At 39.6% G+C, this 20,218-nt stretch overlaps 1 protein-coding gene across 2 annotated transcripts in view; it reads left to right on the top strand.

Annotated features, from left to right (window-relative positions):
* Window positions 1-20,218, top strand: part of Dennd6a (DENN domain containing 6A) — a 58,312-nt gene that overhangs the window by 9,821 nt on the left and 28,273 nt on the right. For both annotated transcript variants that reach the window (XM_021181499.2, XM_029469006.2), the window contains exons 2-9: window positions 3,380-3,418; window positions 3,550-3,592; window positions 11,855-11,967; window positions 12,690-12,770; window positions 15,272-15,377; window positions 16,859-16,938; window positions 18,046-18,108; window positions 19,082-19,137. In XM_021181499.2, the coding sequence (XP_021037158.1) occupies window positions 3,380-3,418; window positions 3,550-3,592; window positions 11,855-11,967; window positions 12,690-12,770; window positions 15,272-15,377; window positions 16,859-16,938; window positions 18,046-18,108; window positions 19,082-19,137 (581 nt within the window). The remainder of the gene's footprint in view (window positions 1-3,379; window positions 3,419-3,549; window positions 3,593-11,854; window positions 11,968-12,689; window positions 12,771-15,271; window positions 15,378-16,858; window positions 16,939-18,045; window positions 18,109-19,081; window positions 19,138-20,218) is intronic.

The raw sequence follows: 20,218 nt of genomic DNA on the forward strand, positions 1-20,218 counted from the left end.
TGAACTCTTGTTACCAAGGAAGATCTTGACCTTGAACTTCTGATCTGATCCTCTTGTCTCTAGAATTAAAAGCTTGTGCCACTGTGCCAAGTTTATGTGGCTCTGGGGATCAAACTCCGAGTTCCATTAGTGCTAGGAAAACATTCTATAATTTCCTGCCCCATTTTGAATCTTTAGTGCTGGAATTTCCCCCTAATATACTTTAAAGCAAGCACATTTTGCTGTTAAATGTTACTGTGATGCTGGGGAATTGAACCCAGGATCTTAAGCATGCTCAATCAAAGCTTTACTCCCAACTCTGTAATTTCAAAATATAAATTATATGGCATGATATAGACAATAGGGATTTAACCAATAAGAATTCAAGAAAGGCAGTGTCATGATATACAGCTATAATCCTATCACTTGGAAGGTTGAGACGGGAGGGTTGCTTTCAGTTGGAGGCTACCTTGGGCTACATAAAATCCTCTCTCAAAGAACAAATAAACCTAAAACAAAACAAAGCCCCCAAGTTCTCAAAAAAACCAAACCAAACCAAAACAAAAACCCCCAAACAATAGCAACAGTAACAACAAAAACAAAAAACAGGTTTAGTAGTTTCACATCTGTGATTCCAGCACTTGGGAAACAGAGACCAGATGATCAGGGATTCAAGACCATCCTTGACTACACAGTGAAAAACGGTCTCAAACAAAACAAAACAACAAAAACTAAATTATAAACTACTTCAAACTGAAAAGTTTGCAGACTTTTCAATCATAATGCCCATTATATAGGAAATATTAAATTACAAGCCATGCATACATTTGCCTATCTCTCAGTCTCAGCTTGGTGTGGGACATAGGAGACTCTGTAGCAAGAGAGGAAGCAAATAACCCCTCTCCTACACCAAAACCAACACCAGCAACAGCAACAGCAACAGCAACAACAAATAACCCCTCTCCTACACCAAAACCAACACCAGCAATAGCAACAACAAATAACCCCTCTCCTACACCAAAACCAACACCAGCAACAACAAAAACAAATAACCCCTCTCCTACACCAAAACCAACACCAGCAACAACAACAAATAACCCCTCTCCTACACCAAAACCAACACCAGCAACAACAACAACAAATAACCCCTCTCCTACACCAAAACCAACACCAGCAACAACAAATAACCCCTCTCCTACACCAAAACCAACACCAGCAACAACAACAACAAATAACCCCTCTCCTACACCAAAACCAACACCAGCAACACCAGCAACAACAAATAACCCCTCTCCTACACCAAAACCAACACCAGCAACACCAGCAACAACAAATAACCCCTCTCCTACACCAAAACCAACACCAGCAACAACAGCAACAAATAACCCCTCTCCTACACCAAAACCAACACCAGCAACAACAAATAACCCCTCTCCTACACCAAAACCAACACCAGCAACAACAGCAACAAATAACCCCTCTCCTACACCAAAACCAACACCAGCAACAACAACAACAAATAACCCCTCTCCTACACCAAAACCAACACCAGCAACAACAACAACAAATAACCCCTCTCCTACACCAAAACCAACACCAGCAACAGCAACAGCAACAACAAATAACCCCTCTCCTACACCAAAACCAACACCAGCAACAACAAAAACAAATAACCCCTCTCCTACACCAAAACCAACACCAGCAACACCAGCAACAACAAATAACCCCTCTCCTACACCAAAACCAACACCAGCAACACCAGCAACAACAAATAACCCCTCTCCTACACCAAAACCAACACCAGCAACAACAACAACAAATAACCCCTCTCCTACACCAAAACCAACACCAGCAACAACAAATAACCCCTCTCCTACACCAAAACCAACACCAGTAACAACAAATAACCCCTCTCCTACACCAAAACCAACACCAGCAACAACAAATAACCCCTCTCCTACACCAAAACCAACACCAGCAACACCAGCAACAACAAATAACCCCTCTCCTACACCAAAACCAACACCAGCAACAACAGCAACAAATAACCCCTCTCCTACACCAAAACCAACACCAGCAACAACAAATAACCCCTCTCCTACACCAAAACCAACACCAGCAACAACAGCAACAAATAACCCCTCTCCTACACCAAAACCAACACCAGCAACAACAAATAACCCCTCTCCTACACCAAAACCAACACCAGCAACACCAGCAACAACAAATAACCCCTCTCCTACACCAAAACCAACACCAGCAACAACAACAACAAATAACCCCTCTCCTACACCAAAACCAACACCAGCAACAACAAATAACCCCTCTCCTACACCAAAACCAACACCAGCAACAGCAACAACAAATAACCCCTCTCCTTCACCAAAACCAACACCAGCAACAGCAACAACAAATAACCCCTCTCCTTCACCAAAACCAACACCAGCAACACCCACAACAGCAGCAGGCACGTTTAGAAAGTGTTGAGTACTCACTTTCTGGAGGAGAGGCGGGAGGTTTGCTTCTCTTTTTAGAATGTTTTTGAGACAAGAGTTGTGTTGTAGCCCAGGCTGCCCTGAAATTCACACTGTGCTGCCCAGGCTAATCTCAGACCCATGGTGATCTTCCTGCCTCAGCTCATGTGTGCTGAGATTATAAACTCTTTGCCACCACACCCTGCTAGACCTACTTTTTAGCCACTCAGGGGAGTGGACTGGTCTGCAGGATGATGCCTTAGACCTCTGCTGGCTGTTGCTGACTCTGGCAGGAGCTGCTTTGGCCCAGAGCTTCTTCCATTACAGAGGCAGCTGTTTTCCCTCAGAGGATTCCGTGGTCACTGCAGGTGCAGGGAAAGACAGTTATTTAAAGGAATGGGGGCAGGGAGGGGTGGTTACCATAGGCTGTATGGTAGAAATTTTTAAAATTTTAGGTAAATGTTTCCTTGTCATTTTCCTCTAAGTATTTGATGTATAGTACTCATGTAATCGCCTGAAAAGTATTATATCTTGAACAAGTATGAGTTGAAAATATAGATTTATGTTTTCCTTAGATTTTAAGTTTCAAACAGAAAAAGGGAATAAGTTTAGGTTTCACCAGTCTTAGAGCTAATTTTGATGTAATTTTTAAAGCTAATGTAACTTCTACTTAGTTCTCTTAACTTCTTCCTTGTTTTATTACTAAAAAAAAAATTATGTTATTTTTTAGAGTTTCACCATGTTTTCTGGGCTGGCCTTGAACTATGAGACTCAAGGTAGTCTCTTGATATAGCTTTACAAGTATCTGTGACTACAGATGACACCACAGCCCCAACTATGATTTCTAAAAAACTTTTTGGCCATAGCCAACTAGAATTTTCGGCATAGCCATCATATGCTAACGTGATTTAACTTCTTTCTTCCAGGTGATATATCCTCAGCATTCCAAACTTACTGATAAAGAAGTAAGTAAGCACGTCTGTCTCTCTGTCTGTCTGTCTGTCTGTCTGTCTGTGCAGTCTGCTGTCTGTCACCTATGCTGTTCCTCGTGGGGTGTGTGTGTGCCGGCACCGACGGCTCTGCTTTTCTCTTTCAGAAAACCAATATTTGCTACTTGTCTTTTCCAGACTCAAATTCAGGTAACCATTTATCATAAGCTGCTGTTTCTCTTGAATCTTGTACATTGAATATCATGTGGTTTATAGTTTTCATACACGACAGGTAGCCAGCAGGGCATGTTAAGATTGCATGCTCAGTTTTAGCTCAGCACTTCATTGATTCTGAGTTTCCTTAATGAATTCAGCCTAGTCCTGTCGTTACTGATTTCACTTTGTTTAGCTCTTAAGGTCACTGGTACAGTGTGATAAGGTAAAATATAAAAAGAACAATACATTCTTAAAATAAACACAAGATAGTTTATTTGGTAACTTATAGTGTATAGTTTATTTTCAGCTCAAAACATAAGAATTTGCCTGGAACTGTACGAAAGCAGTAAAAATAATTTTTTTTACATGATGTGTGTATATGAATGTGGGTTTGTGTGCACATGAGTGTAGCGCTCTCAGAAGCCAGCATAGGTCATCAGATCCTCCTGGAGCTGAAGTCAGAAGCAGTTAAGAGCCACTATGGGTCGCTACAAACTCTAACCACTGAGCCATCTCTCTAGCTCCAACTTTTCTAAAAACTCACAAACCAGCAAGAATATAGTGGTGAAAGACTACCATCAGTTATTTCCAGTTGTTCACCCGAGTCACCTCGTCAGGTAAAGCTCTGAAATAGAGCTTCGTTTATAGATCCCTGTACTCGTTTGGCTCTTCTTGAGCTTGCTTTCTCTAGTTCCTATGAGCTGTGCTTGTGTGGTCTTAGCCATTGATACCTCTCAGGCTACCTCTGTATTTTACTTTCAAGACAGCTTTATAAACTTACAGTGACCAGAGCACTTGGCTTCTCAGGCCACACACAAAGCCTTGAAGCAGGGTTACTCCAGTTTTCTTTCCTTTTGTGCTTATCTCTAGTGTCCTGATAATTTATGTCAGCTAATCTGATTTGAGAGATTTGACAGATTATTATAACTTTCCTTTCTGTATAAGTACTTGTATAAATACCCCTTCCTTTATATGTGTAGCTGAGCCTTGGTGAAAGATATAGGCCCAGCATGCTTCCTCTGCACCACTCTGCTACTTTGGTGAAAGATATGAAAGAAAATTAGTTTCTTACTAATTAGAGATTGTTCTCAATCAAGTCCAGTAGGTCTTTGTTCTGATCTGAACTGATTAGAACCTTTAATGGTTTGGTCCATAATGATAACTGGCTGTCAAAGAACCCTCCCACCCACCCCCACCGTGTGTGTGTGTGTGTGTGTGTGTGTGTGTGTGTGTGTGTGTGTGTGTATGGTTGCACATGCCATGGCTGGCCTGGTCAGCATAGCATTTCATAGAATTGATTCTTCTTGCCATGAGAGTGGGTTTCACGGGTCAATTTCCTGGCTTGTGCAACAAGTGCCTCGCTGGCCCAAGATTCTAACCTCTGGCTAGATAAACAAACTTTTGTAAATAACTTCTGTAGTTTTCCATATATGTTTACCTTCCTACAGTTTACTAAGTCTAAAAGGCTAAACTTTTTTTTTTTTTGAGACAGGGTTTCTCTTTATAGCTCTGGCTGTCCTGGAGCTCACTTTGTAGACCAGGCTGGCCTCGAACTCAGAAATCCGCCTGCCTCTGCCTCCCGAGTGCTGGGATTAAAGGCGTGCGCCCCCACGCCCGGCGGAAGGCTAAACTTTTTAATGTGTTTGGACATGTTTCTGCAATTTAACCTTTTAAAATTGTGTACAAGTTTCCAGATCTAGCTCCCTTTGGGTGTTAGCATTTTCTGTAAAATTTTCAGAAACATAAAATAAAATAAGTCTTTTCTATTGCCCCCTACCCTCCACTCCCACCACCAGTTTTTTTTTTTTTTTTTAGACAGAGTTTCTCTGAAACTACTCTGACTGTCCTTAGATTCACTTTGTAGACTAGGCTGGCTTCAAACTCAAAAATAAAAATCCATTTGCCTCTGCCTCCAAAGTGCTAGGATTAAAGGTGTACCACTATGCCTGGATAAGTGTTTTTAATTTTAATATTTTATTGTTATTGCTCAATTTAATACACAGATCCTAGCTACTGAACCCCAGAGACTAGGGGAAAAACTTCCCTTCTCCTCCAAACAAGGTTAAAAGTTAATTTCATTTTATTTTGACAGCCTTTAAAAAAATTAATTAATTAATTTATTTGTAGTACTGGGAACTAAAACCTTGACCTTGAGCATGCCGGGAAAGATCTCTTTATCACTGAGCGACCTGAGAGCCTTTTTGCTTGTTTGTTTTGTTGGTTTGGTTTGGTTTGGGTTTGGAGGGTTTGGGGTATTTGTTTGTTTATTTAGAGATAGGGCTTTAACTACATATCCCTGGCTATCTTGGAACTCACTGTGTAGACCAGGCTGGCCTTGAACTCCCAGAGATCCTTTTGCCTCTGCCTCCTAAGTGCTGGAATTAATGACTTACATCTGGCACTTGATAGCCTCTTTAATAAATTATTTAATAGTATTTGTGTAGGTCATTTTGTTTTTATACATTTAAACTCCAAAGTAAATCTGTAACAGTGAATTAGTTAAACTGCTTTGTATCTTGGTGGGTCACAAGTGCAAGAGAACCCAAGAGCTCTCTGGATATGTGAATGAAAGACACATACACCAGCTAATTTTGATATGCCTTGACTAGTTCAAAGGCTGGGCCTTTCTAATCCTCTGCATACAGTCTCCCTCCAACTTTCCTGACTCAGCGTTTCATCTCTGCTACCCCAGACCCAATCAGAGAAGTGGTCACTAGGGCCGTTTTCCCAAATTCTTTTTTGTTTTTTTAAAGAGTTATTTATTTATTTATTATATGTAAGTACACTGTAGCTGTCTTCAGACACTCCAGAAGAGGGCATCAGATTTTGTTATAGATGGTGTGAGTCCCCATGTGGTTGCTGGGATTTGAACTCAACACCTTTGGAAGAATAGTCGGCACTCTTAATGGCTGAGCCATCTCACCAGCCCCCATTTTCCTGAATTCTTACTTGGCTGGTTGCTTTCTTTCCTGCAGCTCCAACATCGGATCCTTCTCCCTCCAAGTCCTGGTGATTCTCTCTCTCTCTCTCTCCCAGGCCCTTGTCTTACTGCCCAGCCATTGGCTGTATGGCAGTTCTTTATTATCAGCCAAACCCAGCTTGGGGCAGGGCCCTCAGGTCTGGACGTGCAGCTTTTTGGAGCTGAAATAAGACAAAGCCTTAGAACCAATTCCCAGCATAAATCTATAGAAATAAAAATTCTAATATTTTAGGCATATGAATGACCTACAGATTTTTTAAAAAGTGTCTTTTAAATAAACTGACTATAAATGAATTATAATTCATTTTACCCAAACCCTGGTTGGGACATAGTGAAATTGACAAAAGATCTTGAAAAGCAGACCTTGATGGTCTGACAGATGAACCTGGTGTGGAGAGCATTTCAGAGCTCTGGTGGCTATCCAAACCACTGTTTTTCCTCTCTATCCTCCAAATGGAAGTTATAATTACTCTGCCAACTTTGACTTAAAATTTCTAAAATAGCTTTTATTGCTGTGGAAGGAAATCGTGGCACAAAAGAGCAGACTTTAGGAAAGAGTCATAAATTAGGGCTTCCTTCCTGTGTTACATCCCCCCCCCCCACACATACAAAGTAGATATCATTCTAGACTGTTTGAAAACTGAACAGAAGAAAATGTTTTTTACAATTCACAGTGAAATAGTTTGCCAGCTTACAACCCTCTGCTTGTACACACCTTAGATCTTCATGAATTTAGAAGAAAACTTGGGCTGGTCCTTGTTTCTGTTTCATGTGTTTTTTTTTCTGAATATGAATTTAGAGTGTGTTCTTATCAGCCACACAGCCAGACTTTTACCTCATTATTTACCTTTATCACCAACTGAATGTAGGTGTTCCTTCAGCCTAAGCTATGTTGGGTACTCAAGAACAATAATCTTCATATTTTCAATATGTCAAGGGAGAAGACACAGGCTCAGTAGAGAGAATTTTAAGTAGCATTAATTCAAGGAAGAACAGACCTTGTGGGTATACTTGGCTTGCAGACAATATTTGTGTCAAACAGCAAGGACATTGTAATATACTGTATACTCCTTAAGCTATCTGTGCTGAAGCAAATGTTTTTGATTTTTTTAAAGATTTATTTATTTAACGTATATGAGTGTGCTGTTGCTGTCTTCAGACACACCAGAAGAGGGCATCGGATCTTACAGATGGTTGTGAGATGGATGTGGTTGCTGGGATTTGAACTCAGGACCTTTGGAAGAGCAGTTGGTGCTCTTAACCACTGAGCCATCTCTTCAGCCCCGTTTTTGATTTTTAAATGTCTGTATGGACCAATACTTTTGTAAAATAGATGCTAAAGAAAATATTAGAAAAAAATGAAATTTAAAAAATATTAGTAAAACAAAACTATAAATTTGTCACACTAATATCAGGTTGCCAGAAAAGCTTTTCAGTGTATTCAACTTACATATTTATTTGGTCACACACCAGTAGCCAGTTTATGAACTGGTGTTAGTGCAGAAGCTACAGTAATACACGTCTACACGTCCTCTCCACTGCTACATTTCTGTACTTCTCCCTTGCACACTTCTACACTTGTACATTTCCATATTTCTGAACTTCTGCACTGTGCACTTCCTTAGGTTTGTGCTTGTATGTGTCTGTACTTCTGCACCTGAGAAGATCTGACCTAAAGTACTGTCTCTGAGCAACTCCATCTTAGCCACAGTAGTCACAGCAAGGGGGGTGAGTGCAGAGATTGGAAGGATGCAGAGTAGAGCCTTCATCCTTTGCTTTTTGGTTGCTGTTGTTGTGATGGTCATCAGGCTCGCTTGGAGACTTGGTGATATTCTTTCCATCTTCCTAGTTCTGGGGTTACAAGCATGTACCAGTATGCTTTGCAGAGGGCTAGTCTTGAAGTTTTATCATAGTCACATGTATTCTGAGCCACACCATACCCATGTTTGTGATAATGTAGAAATAGTCTTTTGTTGTTGTTGTTTCGAGACAGCGTTTTTCTGTACAGCCTTGGCTGTCCTGGAACTCACTCTGTAGACCAGGCTGGCCTTGAACTCAGAAATCCACCTGCCTCTGCCTCCCAAGTGCTGGGATTTACTCATAAAATACAGCTCAGTCTGATGGAGTAGCTCATTTCATGACTACAGAGAGAGAGCAGAGAGCACAGCAGAAAGAAACACAGTGCAAAGATGTTCTCAGGGACGTGCCCCAGTGACCTGCTTCTTCAAGTTAGGCTCTATCTTCCACAGTTTTCAGAACCTCCAAAAACAGTGTCATCAGCTGAGGATGTAGCTTGCTAATAAATGAACCCTTTGTGGGAACACTGTATATTCAAACTGTAGCATTTTCTAAAGAGAAAATCTAAGTCATTGATATATGTTTAACTAAAACAATACTAGACCACATCACAGAGCATTTTTCTCTGCTTAAATAGGTAAGCAAAACTAGATCTGGGTGTGTGGTATATACTTGTAATCCTAGAGCTCAGGAGACTGAGGCAGGAGGATTTTGAGTTTGATACCAGCCTTGATTGCATGGTGAGTTCTAGTCTAAACTTTGTTTCAAAACACAAAGAAACTCAGTTTCTTTCATTTTTTCTCTCTTAAAGCAAAGAAATATTAGTGTCTATTATTGCCATTAGGTATACTTAATAATTTGGCTTTTAAAAAGGTTGAACAGATTGTGAAGTTTCTGTTTCCTGTTGTGAATGTCATATAAGAAGGAAATAAAAGTAATTACATGTATGATGATAAAAATTTTGGTCATTATTATATTAATTCTAACCTATTACCTGGGGAAAAATCTAAGTGATGTTACTGCAAGTATTTAAAATTTGATAACATAATTAATAAAAATTATTACTTTGTGTATACATGTACACACACATGCATGTTGGTGCACATGTGCCAGTGTGCTGCCATGCATGTGTGGAGGCCAGAGGACAAGTGTCAGGTGTCAGTTCTCTATTTCATCTACGGGTTCTGGGAGTTGAACTCAGTTCATCAGATTTGAGTAGAAAACACTTTTACCCGGATTAGCTGTTTTACCAGCTTGCATGTTTTAGTAAGCTAATTTTTAGAGTACTAATAGTTTTTTAAAGTAATTATTGCCTGACAAATTTAATTAAAATTTGCATTTCAAGAGACTTGCTGAAATGATTAAAGTTGAAAATTAATTGTTACTTCAGATGATTAAGATGGTAAGTTGATTATGGACTCTTACTGAATCTTATATGGTATGTGTTATTAAAGGGCCTTCTCATTGTGAAATGAAAAATACACTCAGGACCAGTTAGTAGAACATTGCTAGCACCTTAAAGCCCCCCTCAAGCCTCTTCCCCTCCCTCCTCCAAGTGTAACCACTGATTGTTAAAATAAGGGCTTTTATATTTTTCATTATTTTTATTTCTAATCACTAGTCCATGTATCCTAAAACATTACAGCCTTGTCTTCTTTTAAAAGTTGATACATTTGGAAACTGGTGTGTAGTTTAGTGGGGTAGTGCTTACTGGCACACAGGAATAACTATCTTTAGTGCCCTTCACTATGTAACATGATGGCATGACTATGATCTCAGCACCAGGGAGGGACGGAGAGACAGACAGGAGGGCCAGAAGTTCAAGGCTGCTTAGCAAGTTTGAGGCCAGCCTGAGCTACATGAGACCCTATGTAAATGTAGCTTTTATTCTCCCAATATAATGGTTGTCTGGGAGGCTTACTGTCTCAGTCTGCTAACCTAGCTCTAGTCTTGGAAGTTTCTAGCCTCTGTACAATCTTATCTAGACCTAGAACATTTTCAGGCTCTGAGACTTACTGCTGAATAAGCTCATCCTTTCTTTCTTGTACTTTCTGAACTCTTGCTGGCTGGTCAATTCAGCTGTTCTGGCTCAAACTTGTCTCCAAGCTGACTGATTCAAATCTGACTTCTCTTAACCTCTGACTGAATTGCTCTGCTTGACCTCATGCTAACTCTGGCAATATGTTCTAATTTTCTGGCTCCTTCTCATTCTCTGGCTCATTCTGTCCTCACCTGTGTCTAGCTTGTTCTTGCTTCACCCTGTCTCTGTAAAACTCTCCTGATAAAGCTGCCTCCTCTCTCTTTGCACTGCCCCTCAAGTAGCTTTCCTCTCCTCTCTTCTCATGAGAATTGAACATATCCTATTCTGTCAAATCTTTCTCTGATTCATCACTTTGTCTGCTACTCCATTAAACATCACTTTCAAACATGGATGCTTCCTTCTACAAACTAACTTTACCTTCACTGGTTGGGATTAAAGATGTGTGCTAAGGCTGAGCCACCACAACTAGAAACAGATTTTTTCAGTAAACAGCAGTCTCAAGGTTCACAGTGTGGTCAAATACCCTGGAACAACTCTATATCAAAAAGATTTTTAAAAAATTTATATAGTTGAGTATGGTGGCACATGCCTTTAATCTCAGCACTTGGGAGATGGAGGCAAGGGGAGTCACTGAGTTCAAAATTAGCCTGGTCTATATAGAGAATTCAGGATATCTAGGGCCACATAGTGAGACGCTGTCTCAATAACAAAGCAGAGAAAGTTTATAAAGCTGTAGATTGAAACAAGAAGTAGTTGTAGGGGTGTTTGTGTGTGTGTGTGTGTGTGTGTGTGAGAGAGAGAGAGAGAGAGAGAGAGAGGGAGGGAGACTTCACTTGTTTATATATGTAAGACAACATCATATGCAGACAAATTAAAAGAAAAAAGAATGGCGTTGGAAAGAGAAGTAGGAAACTGTGAAAAGACTTGGGAATCAAGATGGAGTTTACCGCCAGGCGTGGTGGCGTCCGCCTTTAATCCCAGCACTTGGGAGGCAGAGGCAGGCGGATTTCTGAGTTAGAGGCCAGCCTGGTCTACAAAGTGAGTTCCAGGACAGCCAGGGCTATACAGAGAAACCCTGTCTTGAAAAACAAACAAACAAACAAAAAGATGGAGTTTACCTCTAACTAGCAAGGTGGCCTGCAGCAAGGCCAGAATTTCTCTATTTTATTCTTTTCTAGACAGGGTCTCACTCTGTAGCTCTGGCTATTCTAGAACTCATTATGTAGACCAGGCTGGCTTCAGACTCCAGAGATCTACTTGCCTTTAAGCACTGAGATTAAAGATATGCACCACTATGTCCTAGAATTTTTAGGCTTTTTTTTTTCCTCTCTAAAACATGAAGAAATAGGTAAAAATTATAAGGTTCCTTCACTAAGATATTGATGAAACTGGATAAATGTCACGTGAAGCCATCCTGACTTCCTTTTCTTTTTGTTAGGTTGTCTTGGAGATACCCAGTTTTGTTTTAGATTCCGCCAGTCTTCTGGGAGAAGGGTGTCACTACACTGTCTTCTTGATGAATTTGACAAAGATTTACCAGTTTACTTAAAGGTGGGAAAGCATCCATGTGAGAGGAAGCCCTGGCACTTGTTCCTTTAGAGCCAGCGTACTCAGTCACCTTTGATAACTTTTCAGTGTTGTTTGCCTGTGGGGTTACTTTATGATCTAGCTGGGTTTCTTAAGTAAGTGATGAGGATTCAACATAGGAGTGGAATTGACTCTAAAGTTACTGTTCTGGAAATGCTGCCATTATACATTGTAAAAACTGACTAGCATGGCCAGGTGCTTTACTTGGCCGTGATCTGTTGGGATGGGCGGGTGGGGAACCGATATATAATAAATACCATCATATTTAAGTGGTCTCCCCTGTGCCAGTACCTCAGATTTTATTATAACTTAGAGCTATTTACTGCAAATTTTAAGGAAACTATGTAGCATCAGAGAAAATTCTGAATTTAATGGTTTTCTGATTTCAATTTGCAAGTCTAGATGTGAATTAAGAACATAAGCCGATGAGTTCCTAGGGAAAAATCCCACCTTTAGTTCTTAGGCTGTAGCATTTCTGGGCAAGTTGAAGGTTATTTTTTCTTCTGGTTGCTGTTTGTTGGTAGGAAGGTATCACTAACTTTTGTATATTGCTTATATATTGACTTGAGTTACTAAAGAAGCCCAGTGTTACTGTTAAAGGATATCTCTGTATACATATGTATACACACATACATATGTATGTACATACATACAAACACACATACTTTTTTTGTCTTCTTTCATAGAAAGATCCTGCATATTTTTATGGATATGTGTATTTTCGACAAGTTCGAGATAAAACTCTTAAAAGAGGCTACTTTCAGAAGGTAATTTTGATGTGCAGTATTAAAGTGTTTTATGTTGTTATGACTGAAGAATCGAGAGCTGGACTTAATGGTGCCTACCTGTAGTCTGAACATTTCAGAGATGGAGATAGAAAAATCTGGAAATTGAGGCCAGCCTAGGCTACATAGGACCCTGTCGAGATAATGAAACTTAATTATATCTGAGATTTTATGTTTGCCTGAGGTTTTTTTATTATAGACACTTGTCCCATTTGTATTATTTATTTATTTACAGACAGGGTCTGACTGTGTATGTAATTCTGGTTGCTCTGGAACTTGCTGTTCAGACCTTACTGGCCTTGTGTTCACAGAAATCCACCTGCCTGTCTCCTGGGTGCTGAGATTAAAGGTGTTCTGTAATTAAAGTTTTTATTTATTTATTTATTTATTTCATGTATGAGTGTTCTGTGTGCATATAGATCTGTATGTCAGGAGAGGGCATCAAATTCCATTACACAGGGTTGTGAGCCACTATGTGGTTTGCTGGAAATTGAACTCAGGACCTCTGGAAGAGGTGCTCTTAACTGCTGAGCCACCTTTCCAGCCACCATATTCCATAAATTTTAATTATTGAGTTTTTGCTGTCTCTATACTTTTAGAATAAGGGAGAAAATAAACAAATTGTAATATTCTTATAACCCATAAAAACCTGCAGGTTTTTTTTTTTTAATGAGTCAATAAGTAAAATGTAGCAACATCTAGTCCTTACTGCTTCTAACCTAAATATATTCTGTTTTCATAAATTAAATGAAAAAAGGAAACTTCCTATTCTAACGCCAGATAAGGTAAGAAGTAGTTTGGAGGATGGAGAGATGGCTCAGTAGTTAAGAGCATTTGCTGCTGTTACAGAGGACACAAGTTCTGTTCTGAGCACCCATATTGGACCACTTACAAGCACCTATAACCAACTCCAGGGGATCTGCAGCCCTTTTCTGGTCTCTGTGGACACCCACACATATACACATAAATAAAAATAAAATTTTAATTAAAAAGAATGGCTTTCAACAAAAAATCCCTACATTTAAAAACTAGTGTAGTTTGACTCTAAAGTGATCATACTGAAAGTTACAATTTTTAAGTTTGTAGCTAGGCTAGAACAGCTGTACTGTAGAACATAATAGGCATAGGGATTTGGATCAAGCATCACAGTTTGTTTTTCCTTAGTAGAAAGACTTCATGTGGTGGGACAGTGATGGCACAAACCTTTAATCCCAGCACTCAGGAGGTAGAGGAAGGTGGATTTCTGATTTTGAAGCCAGCCTAGTCTACAGAGCTAGTTCCAGGAGAGTCAGGGCTGTACAGAAAAGCACTGTTTCACAAAACCAGAATAATAATAATAATGATGATGGTGATGATGAAAGACAGACAGACTTTATGTGGCTGTATTTTGATATATGTTGTATACAATAGGTAGATATCTTTGCTTCTATTGCTGTGATAAAATATGCTGACACAAACAACCTAGGAGAGAATGTGGCTTATATTAGCTGTAGTTCCAGGTTATAAGTCCACTGTTGTAGAGGTCACGGTGGGAGTAGCATGAAACACTGATGACTTGTATCCACAGCCTGCTCAGCCTGCTCTTTTCACTCTCAGACAGTTCAGAACCTCCTGCCTAGGGAATGGTTTCATCCTCAGTGGGTGGGATTTTCCACCTCAGTTAACCTAGTCAAGAAAATCTCCCACAGACATAGGCCAACCTAATATAGAGGATCATTCACTGATTCTCTTTTCCTAGGTGGTTATAGATTGTCTCAAATTGACAGTTAAAACTAACAGTTATACTTGGCCTTTAGTCTGTTTTGGGGGAAATTGTTTCCCTGAAGAGCAGGAATATCTCTGAATGTGCCTTTAGTTCTTTTTTTTTTTTTTTTTTTTTTTTTTTTTTTTTTTGGTTTTTTGAGACAGGGTTTCTCTGTGTAGCTCTGGCTGTCCTGGCACTCACTTTGTAGACCAGGCTGGCCTCGAACTCAGAAATCCGCCTGCCTCTGCCTCACGAGTGCTGGGATTAAAGGCATGCGCCACCACGCCCGGCTGTGCCTTTAGTTCTTAAAGCAGTAGTTTTCAACATTCCTAATGCTCTTTAATAGTTCCTTGTCTTATGGTGACCTCAATATAAATTATTTCTGTTGCTACTCATAACTGTTAATTTGCTACTGTTATGAATCATAATATAGATATCTGATAAACAGGATATTTAACATACTACCCCTGTGAAGGTTGTGACCCACAGGTTGAGAAACACTGTCTTAGATTTTAATGAGATTAAAGTTTTTCATTTCTCAGTTATGACATTGTATTTTCTTTTAAACATCTGCTGTAAAAAAACTTTGTCAATTTCAAAATCCATACTATTGTTTTTGCTGAATTTTAGCTCATTAATAATTGTTCACGAAAAATAAATGGCAGATCTAAATTATAATCACTAGGCATTAAAAAAAATAACCAAACCAAAAATACCTTTGTCCCCTTTCTTTCCTCAGTCATTGGTTTTGATCAGCAAACTACCTTATATTCATTTTTTTCACACCGTACTCAAACAGATAGCACCAGAGTATTTTGAAAAAAATGAACCTTACTTGGAAGCAGGTAAGTTATATTATATGAGTTGTGTACTGTGTGTGTGTGTCCATGCATGTTCACATGTTTTCAGAGTGCTCATGCAGATTTGTATGCGAGCCAGAGGTGACTCTTTGGTGGTGGTCTTCAGGAGCCAGTCACATTGATTTTTGGAGTCTTTTACTCCAAAAATTTTTAGGGTCTTTTACTAAGACCAGAGGCATTTTAATTAGGTTAGACTGACTTGCCAGTGGGTCCCAGTAAACCTCCTGTCTTTTCCCCAGTGCTTGAATTAGAACCATGCATTGTTATCATGTCTGATATTTTTTTTGAGTTCTGGGGATCACACTCAGTTCTTCATGCTTGTTCAGTAAGCACTTTACTGATTCTCCTTAGCCCAAGGAATGTTCTCTTTTATATTTATTTTTGGTTTCAACCAATGTATTTATTTGCTTGTTTAGTGTCGTGTATGCATGCATGAGTGCGTGCATGCATGTGTGCGTGAGAGTGAAGTGTCAGATCCTCCTTGGAGCTGGAGTTCCAAATTGCTGTCAGCTGCCTGACATGGGTTCTGGGAACCAAACTTTGATCTTTTGATAGAGCTATTACCACTTTTAACATTTGAGTCCTATCTTCTCCACCAGTACCCCAGGTTACATACTCTTAAAGAGTTTTAATAAAGCTAAGGTGATACTCTAAAAAAAAATCAGAAGATTTAAGACTTAAATCCTAAATGATTTGAGACAGCTACAGAACATCTAGTCTGGTATCTTTAACTATAAATACCAAAGTGCTATCTGGTCCTTTCAACTGTAATAATATAAATGGTGTCTGTTAGAGTTAGTAATAAGATTTTGTACTGATAGTTCTTGGAGTACCATTGAACAGAAATCCAAAAACAGAAACAGTAGTTAAAAAATAAATAGGAAGTCTGCCCTTGAAGCTACTTGTCATTCAACAGGTTTTCTTCTTAATTAAAAATGTTTTTATTGGCTGGGCGTGGTGGCACACGCCTTTAGTCCAGGCACTTGGGAGGCAGAGGCAGGCGGATTTCTGAGTTTGAGGCCAGCCTGGTCTACAGAGTGAGTTCCAGGACAGCCAGGGCTACACAGAGAAACCCTGTTTCAGAAAACAAACAAACAAACAAACAAACAAAATAAACAAAAAACCAAAACATTTTTATTGGTGGTGTGTGTGCCACACACGTGTGAGTGCCTGAGTGGAGGCCTGAGAGGGCATCGGATTCTTGTAGCTGGAGTTGTAGGTGATTGTGAGCTTCCTGTCATGAGTGATGAGCCATCTCTCTGCCTCTCATTCAACAGTTAACCAATATATATCCTAGAACATAATACTTCTGAAAAAATTATAAATTAAATATTTCATCAAATTTACTTTTATCTGCTGTTATTATTAACATATTTCTCCCATGTTACAAAAAGAGCTCTAACCAGCAGTGTCCATTTTAAATATTTTATCTTTCCACTTACATTAGTATTTTGTTACATTTTCAGCTTGTAATGATGTTGACCGATGGCCTGCCCCTGTGCCAGGGAAAACGCTGCACCTGCCTATCATGGGACTAGTAATGAAGGTAACACTGACTAGAATCTCATCTGTCTGCTCTGAAGAACTCTACAGAAAGCTCGCTCACACATAGGCTTTGTTTTAAACAACCTGATGACATTTAGTGATGTTAATGCCTTCACTGTTGTCATTGCTGGGAGACATTACAGATACACCACGGTTGATCCTGCCTCGCAGAGTCCTTCATACATCCCCAGGTCCCTCCAGCCAGGCAGTGCACCTAATGGATTAGTGCAGCCCTGGTTTCTCCCTGTGGAGTGTGCACAGATAAAAGTGCTTCCCTCTTATCTAGAATCCTACAATATGGGTGGTAAGAAGGGGGAGAACACTTGTCGTCTTGGCTGTGAATTGCTGGAAATTAAGATAAACTAGAAAAGTCATTGGTTTGTTTGTTTTTCAGCTCTAAATGGTCTTTTAACATTTAGTGTCAGACCAAGCATGTTTTTCTTGGAATATTTTTGTTATGGTGAGGATTTTTTTATTTTTCCTCTCATTGCTATTTTGTGTATTGGAGATTGAACCCAGGGCCTCCTAAGGGCTAGGCAAGTGCTTCACCTCTGAGTTATAGTCCTCCCATTGCTTTGTTTTGAAGGAATTTGAATTTTACTGGCAGATTTTTGTCTGAGTGCCCTCAAGTTCTTTGCTATTCATGCTTTTGTGACCTTGGACTTATCCTTAACAGCGTTCCTTCCTTAGATTTTCGTGTATTGTAAGTGTATTTGCCCTCACCCCTTCAGCAAACATAACAATTCTGATAGTGTGGGGTTGAGGGTTCCCATTGTTTCCTGTGGGGTTTATTCAGAAGTTTGGCAGGCTTGAGAGGGTGTGTTTGGGTGTGTGTATTTGTGAAGCAGAGACTGGAAAAATGAACAGGAAGCCATGTGATAGACTTCTGTCCTGACTCTGTTTCCAGCACATTTGCCTCTGTGTTAGTGATCTCCACTTGTAGACATGGGAACTTTGGTTTCCCTGTTCCTGCTGTAACTAAGAATGAACACCCTTAGTTCTAAAACCCCACAGAAACACTTGGTCTTTAGAGCACTTTCAAAGTGCTGAGTGTGCTAGGTAGAGCACTTGCCATACAGATAAATAATAGCTCCTCTCTGTCTTTAAGGTTCGGATTCCCACGTGTCATGACAAGCCTGGGACCACGCAGATGGCACAGTTAACTCAGCAGGTAGCATGATGCTAACGTGACCGTGGCGCAGCCTGGGGCCTGGTCACTGAAACACCTGTTACTTTTAAGTAGTTGGTGATAAATTTTCTAACATTTCTTGTTAGAAATGTTGTTACTACCTCAGTAGGTACCGGAGAACCGCATGTTCATGTTGTAATTGTGAGGACTAAATGACAGTAAATACTTTAAAGAAGGTTTAATTCTGGCAAAAGCTGTTCTCTTACAAGAGTAGGCAACAGAATTCTAATTTCAGACCGTTAAGTCAAAAGGATCCTGGAGCTTTTCTTTTTCTGAAAGCAGTTTCTGTTCCTGCTGGTTTGAATCTTTCATTTGAAATACTTGAGCTGCTTTGTTACCATCCCCACTGTGCTTCAAGTAAAGCTACAGACAGCAGGAGACCTGACTGCTGGTTACACATCTCCTAGTGTTGATGTACAGCTGTGACCCAGGCTCACATCTGGCCTTGGGCTGATTCCTACCCACAGTATTTGTGCTTTTCTCTGCTGTATTGTTGGAGACTTGGAAGATCCATTCTCTCTGGCTGCTCCTGGAAGAACAACTTGTCAAAATGAACTGAGTGATAGGGCTCTTTGGTTGTGAGATAGTTGTGTTGTCATTTTCATTTATTTACTATGTGTTTTGAGACAGGGTCTCACTGTGTAGCCCTGTCTGTCCAGGAACTTGCTAGTGAGGCTGAGCTTGAACTCACATCAGTTCTCCTGCCTCTGCTTTTGAGTGCTGGTTTACAGTATAGTCATGTATCATCCTGTTGCTTACTATAGCCAGATGTGGTGGTACACACCTTTAGTTCCAACACTAATCTCTCGTGAGTCCATTATCCTGGACTACGTGGTGATTTCAGGACAGCCAAGGCTATACTGTTAGATCCTGTTTTAAACAAAAACAAAAATCAATTTCTAAAAATTTTAGTAACATCTCCCGTACTTTTTTTCTTCCTTTTTTAATCCTTTAGGCAGATACACACACATCTATTATTTTGCCTACTGTTCATGAGGTGGATCTTTTCAGGTAAAGAATAAAAAAGATGTTAAATACTTTGTCTTTATATTTTGTGATAATTGTTATTAATTTATGGAAAGTGTAAATTAAGCTGGGAGGAAATACTCATTATGGGCCCCAAAGATTCTTGAAAAGTTAAAAACCAAATATTCATTGGGTTTTAATGGTAAAGTCCAGTGGTTCATCTGTCCGGCTGCAAGAAAGCTGAGGTGCGCTTTAGGTGCTACGTGGTTAAGTAGACGGGTTTGTTTCATTTGCTCTGAGAATTGTATTGTGGTGAAGCTAGAAAAAGTAGAGTAGTTTTTTTTTTTTCTTAAGTTGAATTTTAAATTTGGGGTGAAATATCATGAGATTTATTCCTTTTGTTAAAAAAAACTTCAGTAAGGAACAAAAAGAAACAACAGCAAGTACTATTATGTTTTAAAATTTTTAAAATAAAATTATATACTCTAGGATTTGACAAAAGAGGAAAGATGCAAAGGGAGAAGCTAGCACTGCTTATGCATTTTACGCAGAACAACTGATCACTGACCTGAAAGTGTCCGAGATGTGTAGCCCAGCTTGAACATGCACTGTTTGCAGCTAGCAGTGAAGTCAATACATGGTTTCTCTGTAGTCCTGGCTGGCCTAGAACTCTAGAACTCACAGAGACCCTGCATCAGAGTGCTGGGATTCAAGGCTGTGCCACCACTGCTTAGGTTTTTGGTTTTGTTTTGTTTTCTTTTCTTTTCTTTTTTTCTTTTCTTTTTGGTTTTATTAATTAAAATTAACTAGCTTATTTTTTTATCTCATAAATTTGCTTTATGTTTTTGCACTGACATGTGTTTCGGTTTGGGGGAGTGTTGTTGTTTTTTTAACTAGTGAGATTTGTTTTGTTCTTCAGAAATACTTTTTCTCTAATCTGCTAGGGAAAATTGCTACCAAACAAGGAAGAAAAGTAAATAAATAAAGGTTACTCAATGTTCAGACTTAAACACACTAATGGAATTGTGTCCTCAGAGCCTCACGCCTGGCTTTGTGTGCGTGCCTGCTGCCTGCATTTCCACGTTCTCAATTCATTTTTCAGATCAAGCTGTCTGGAGCAGGAAGA

Source organism: Mus caroli, unplaced genomic scaffold, assembly GCF_978045245.1.
Source record: "Mus caroli unplaced genomic scaffold, Mus_caroli_1 scaffold_12, whole genome shotgun sequence".
NCBI lineage: Eukaryota > Metazoa > Chordata > Mammalia > Rodentia > Muridae > Mus > Mus caroli.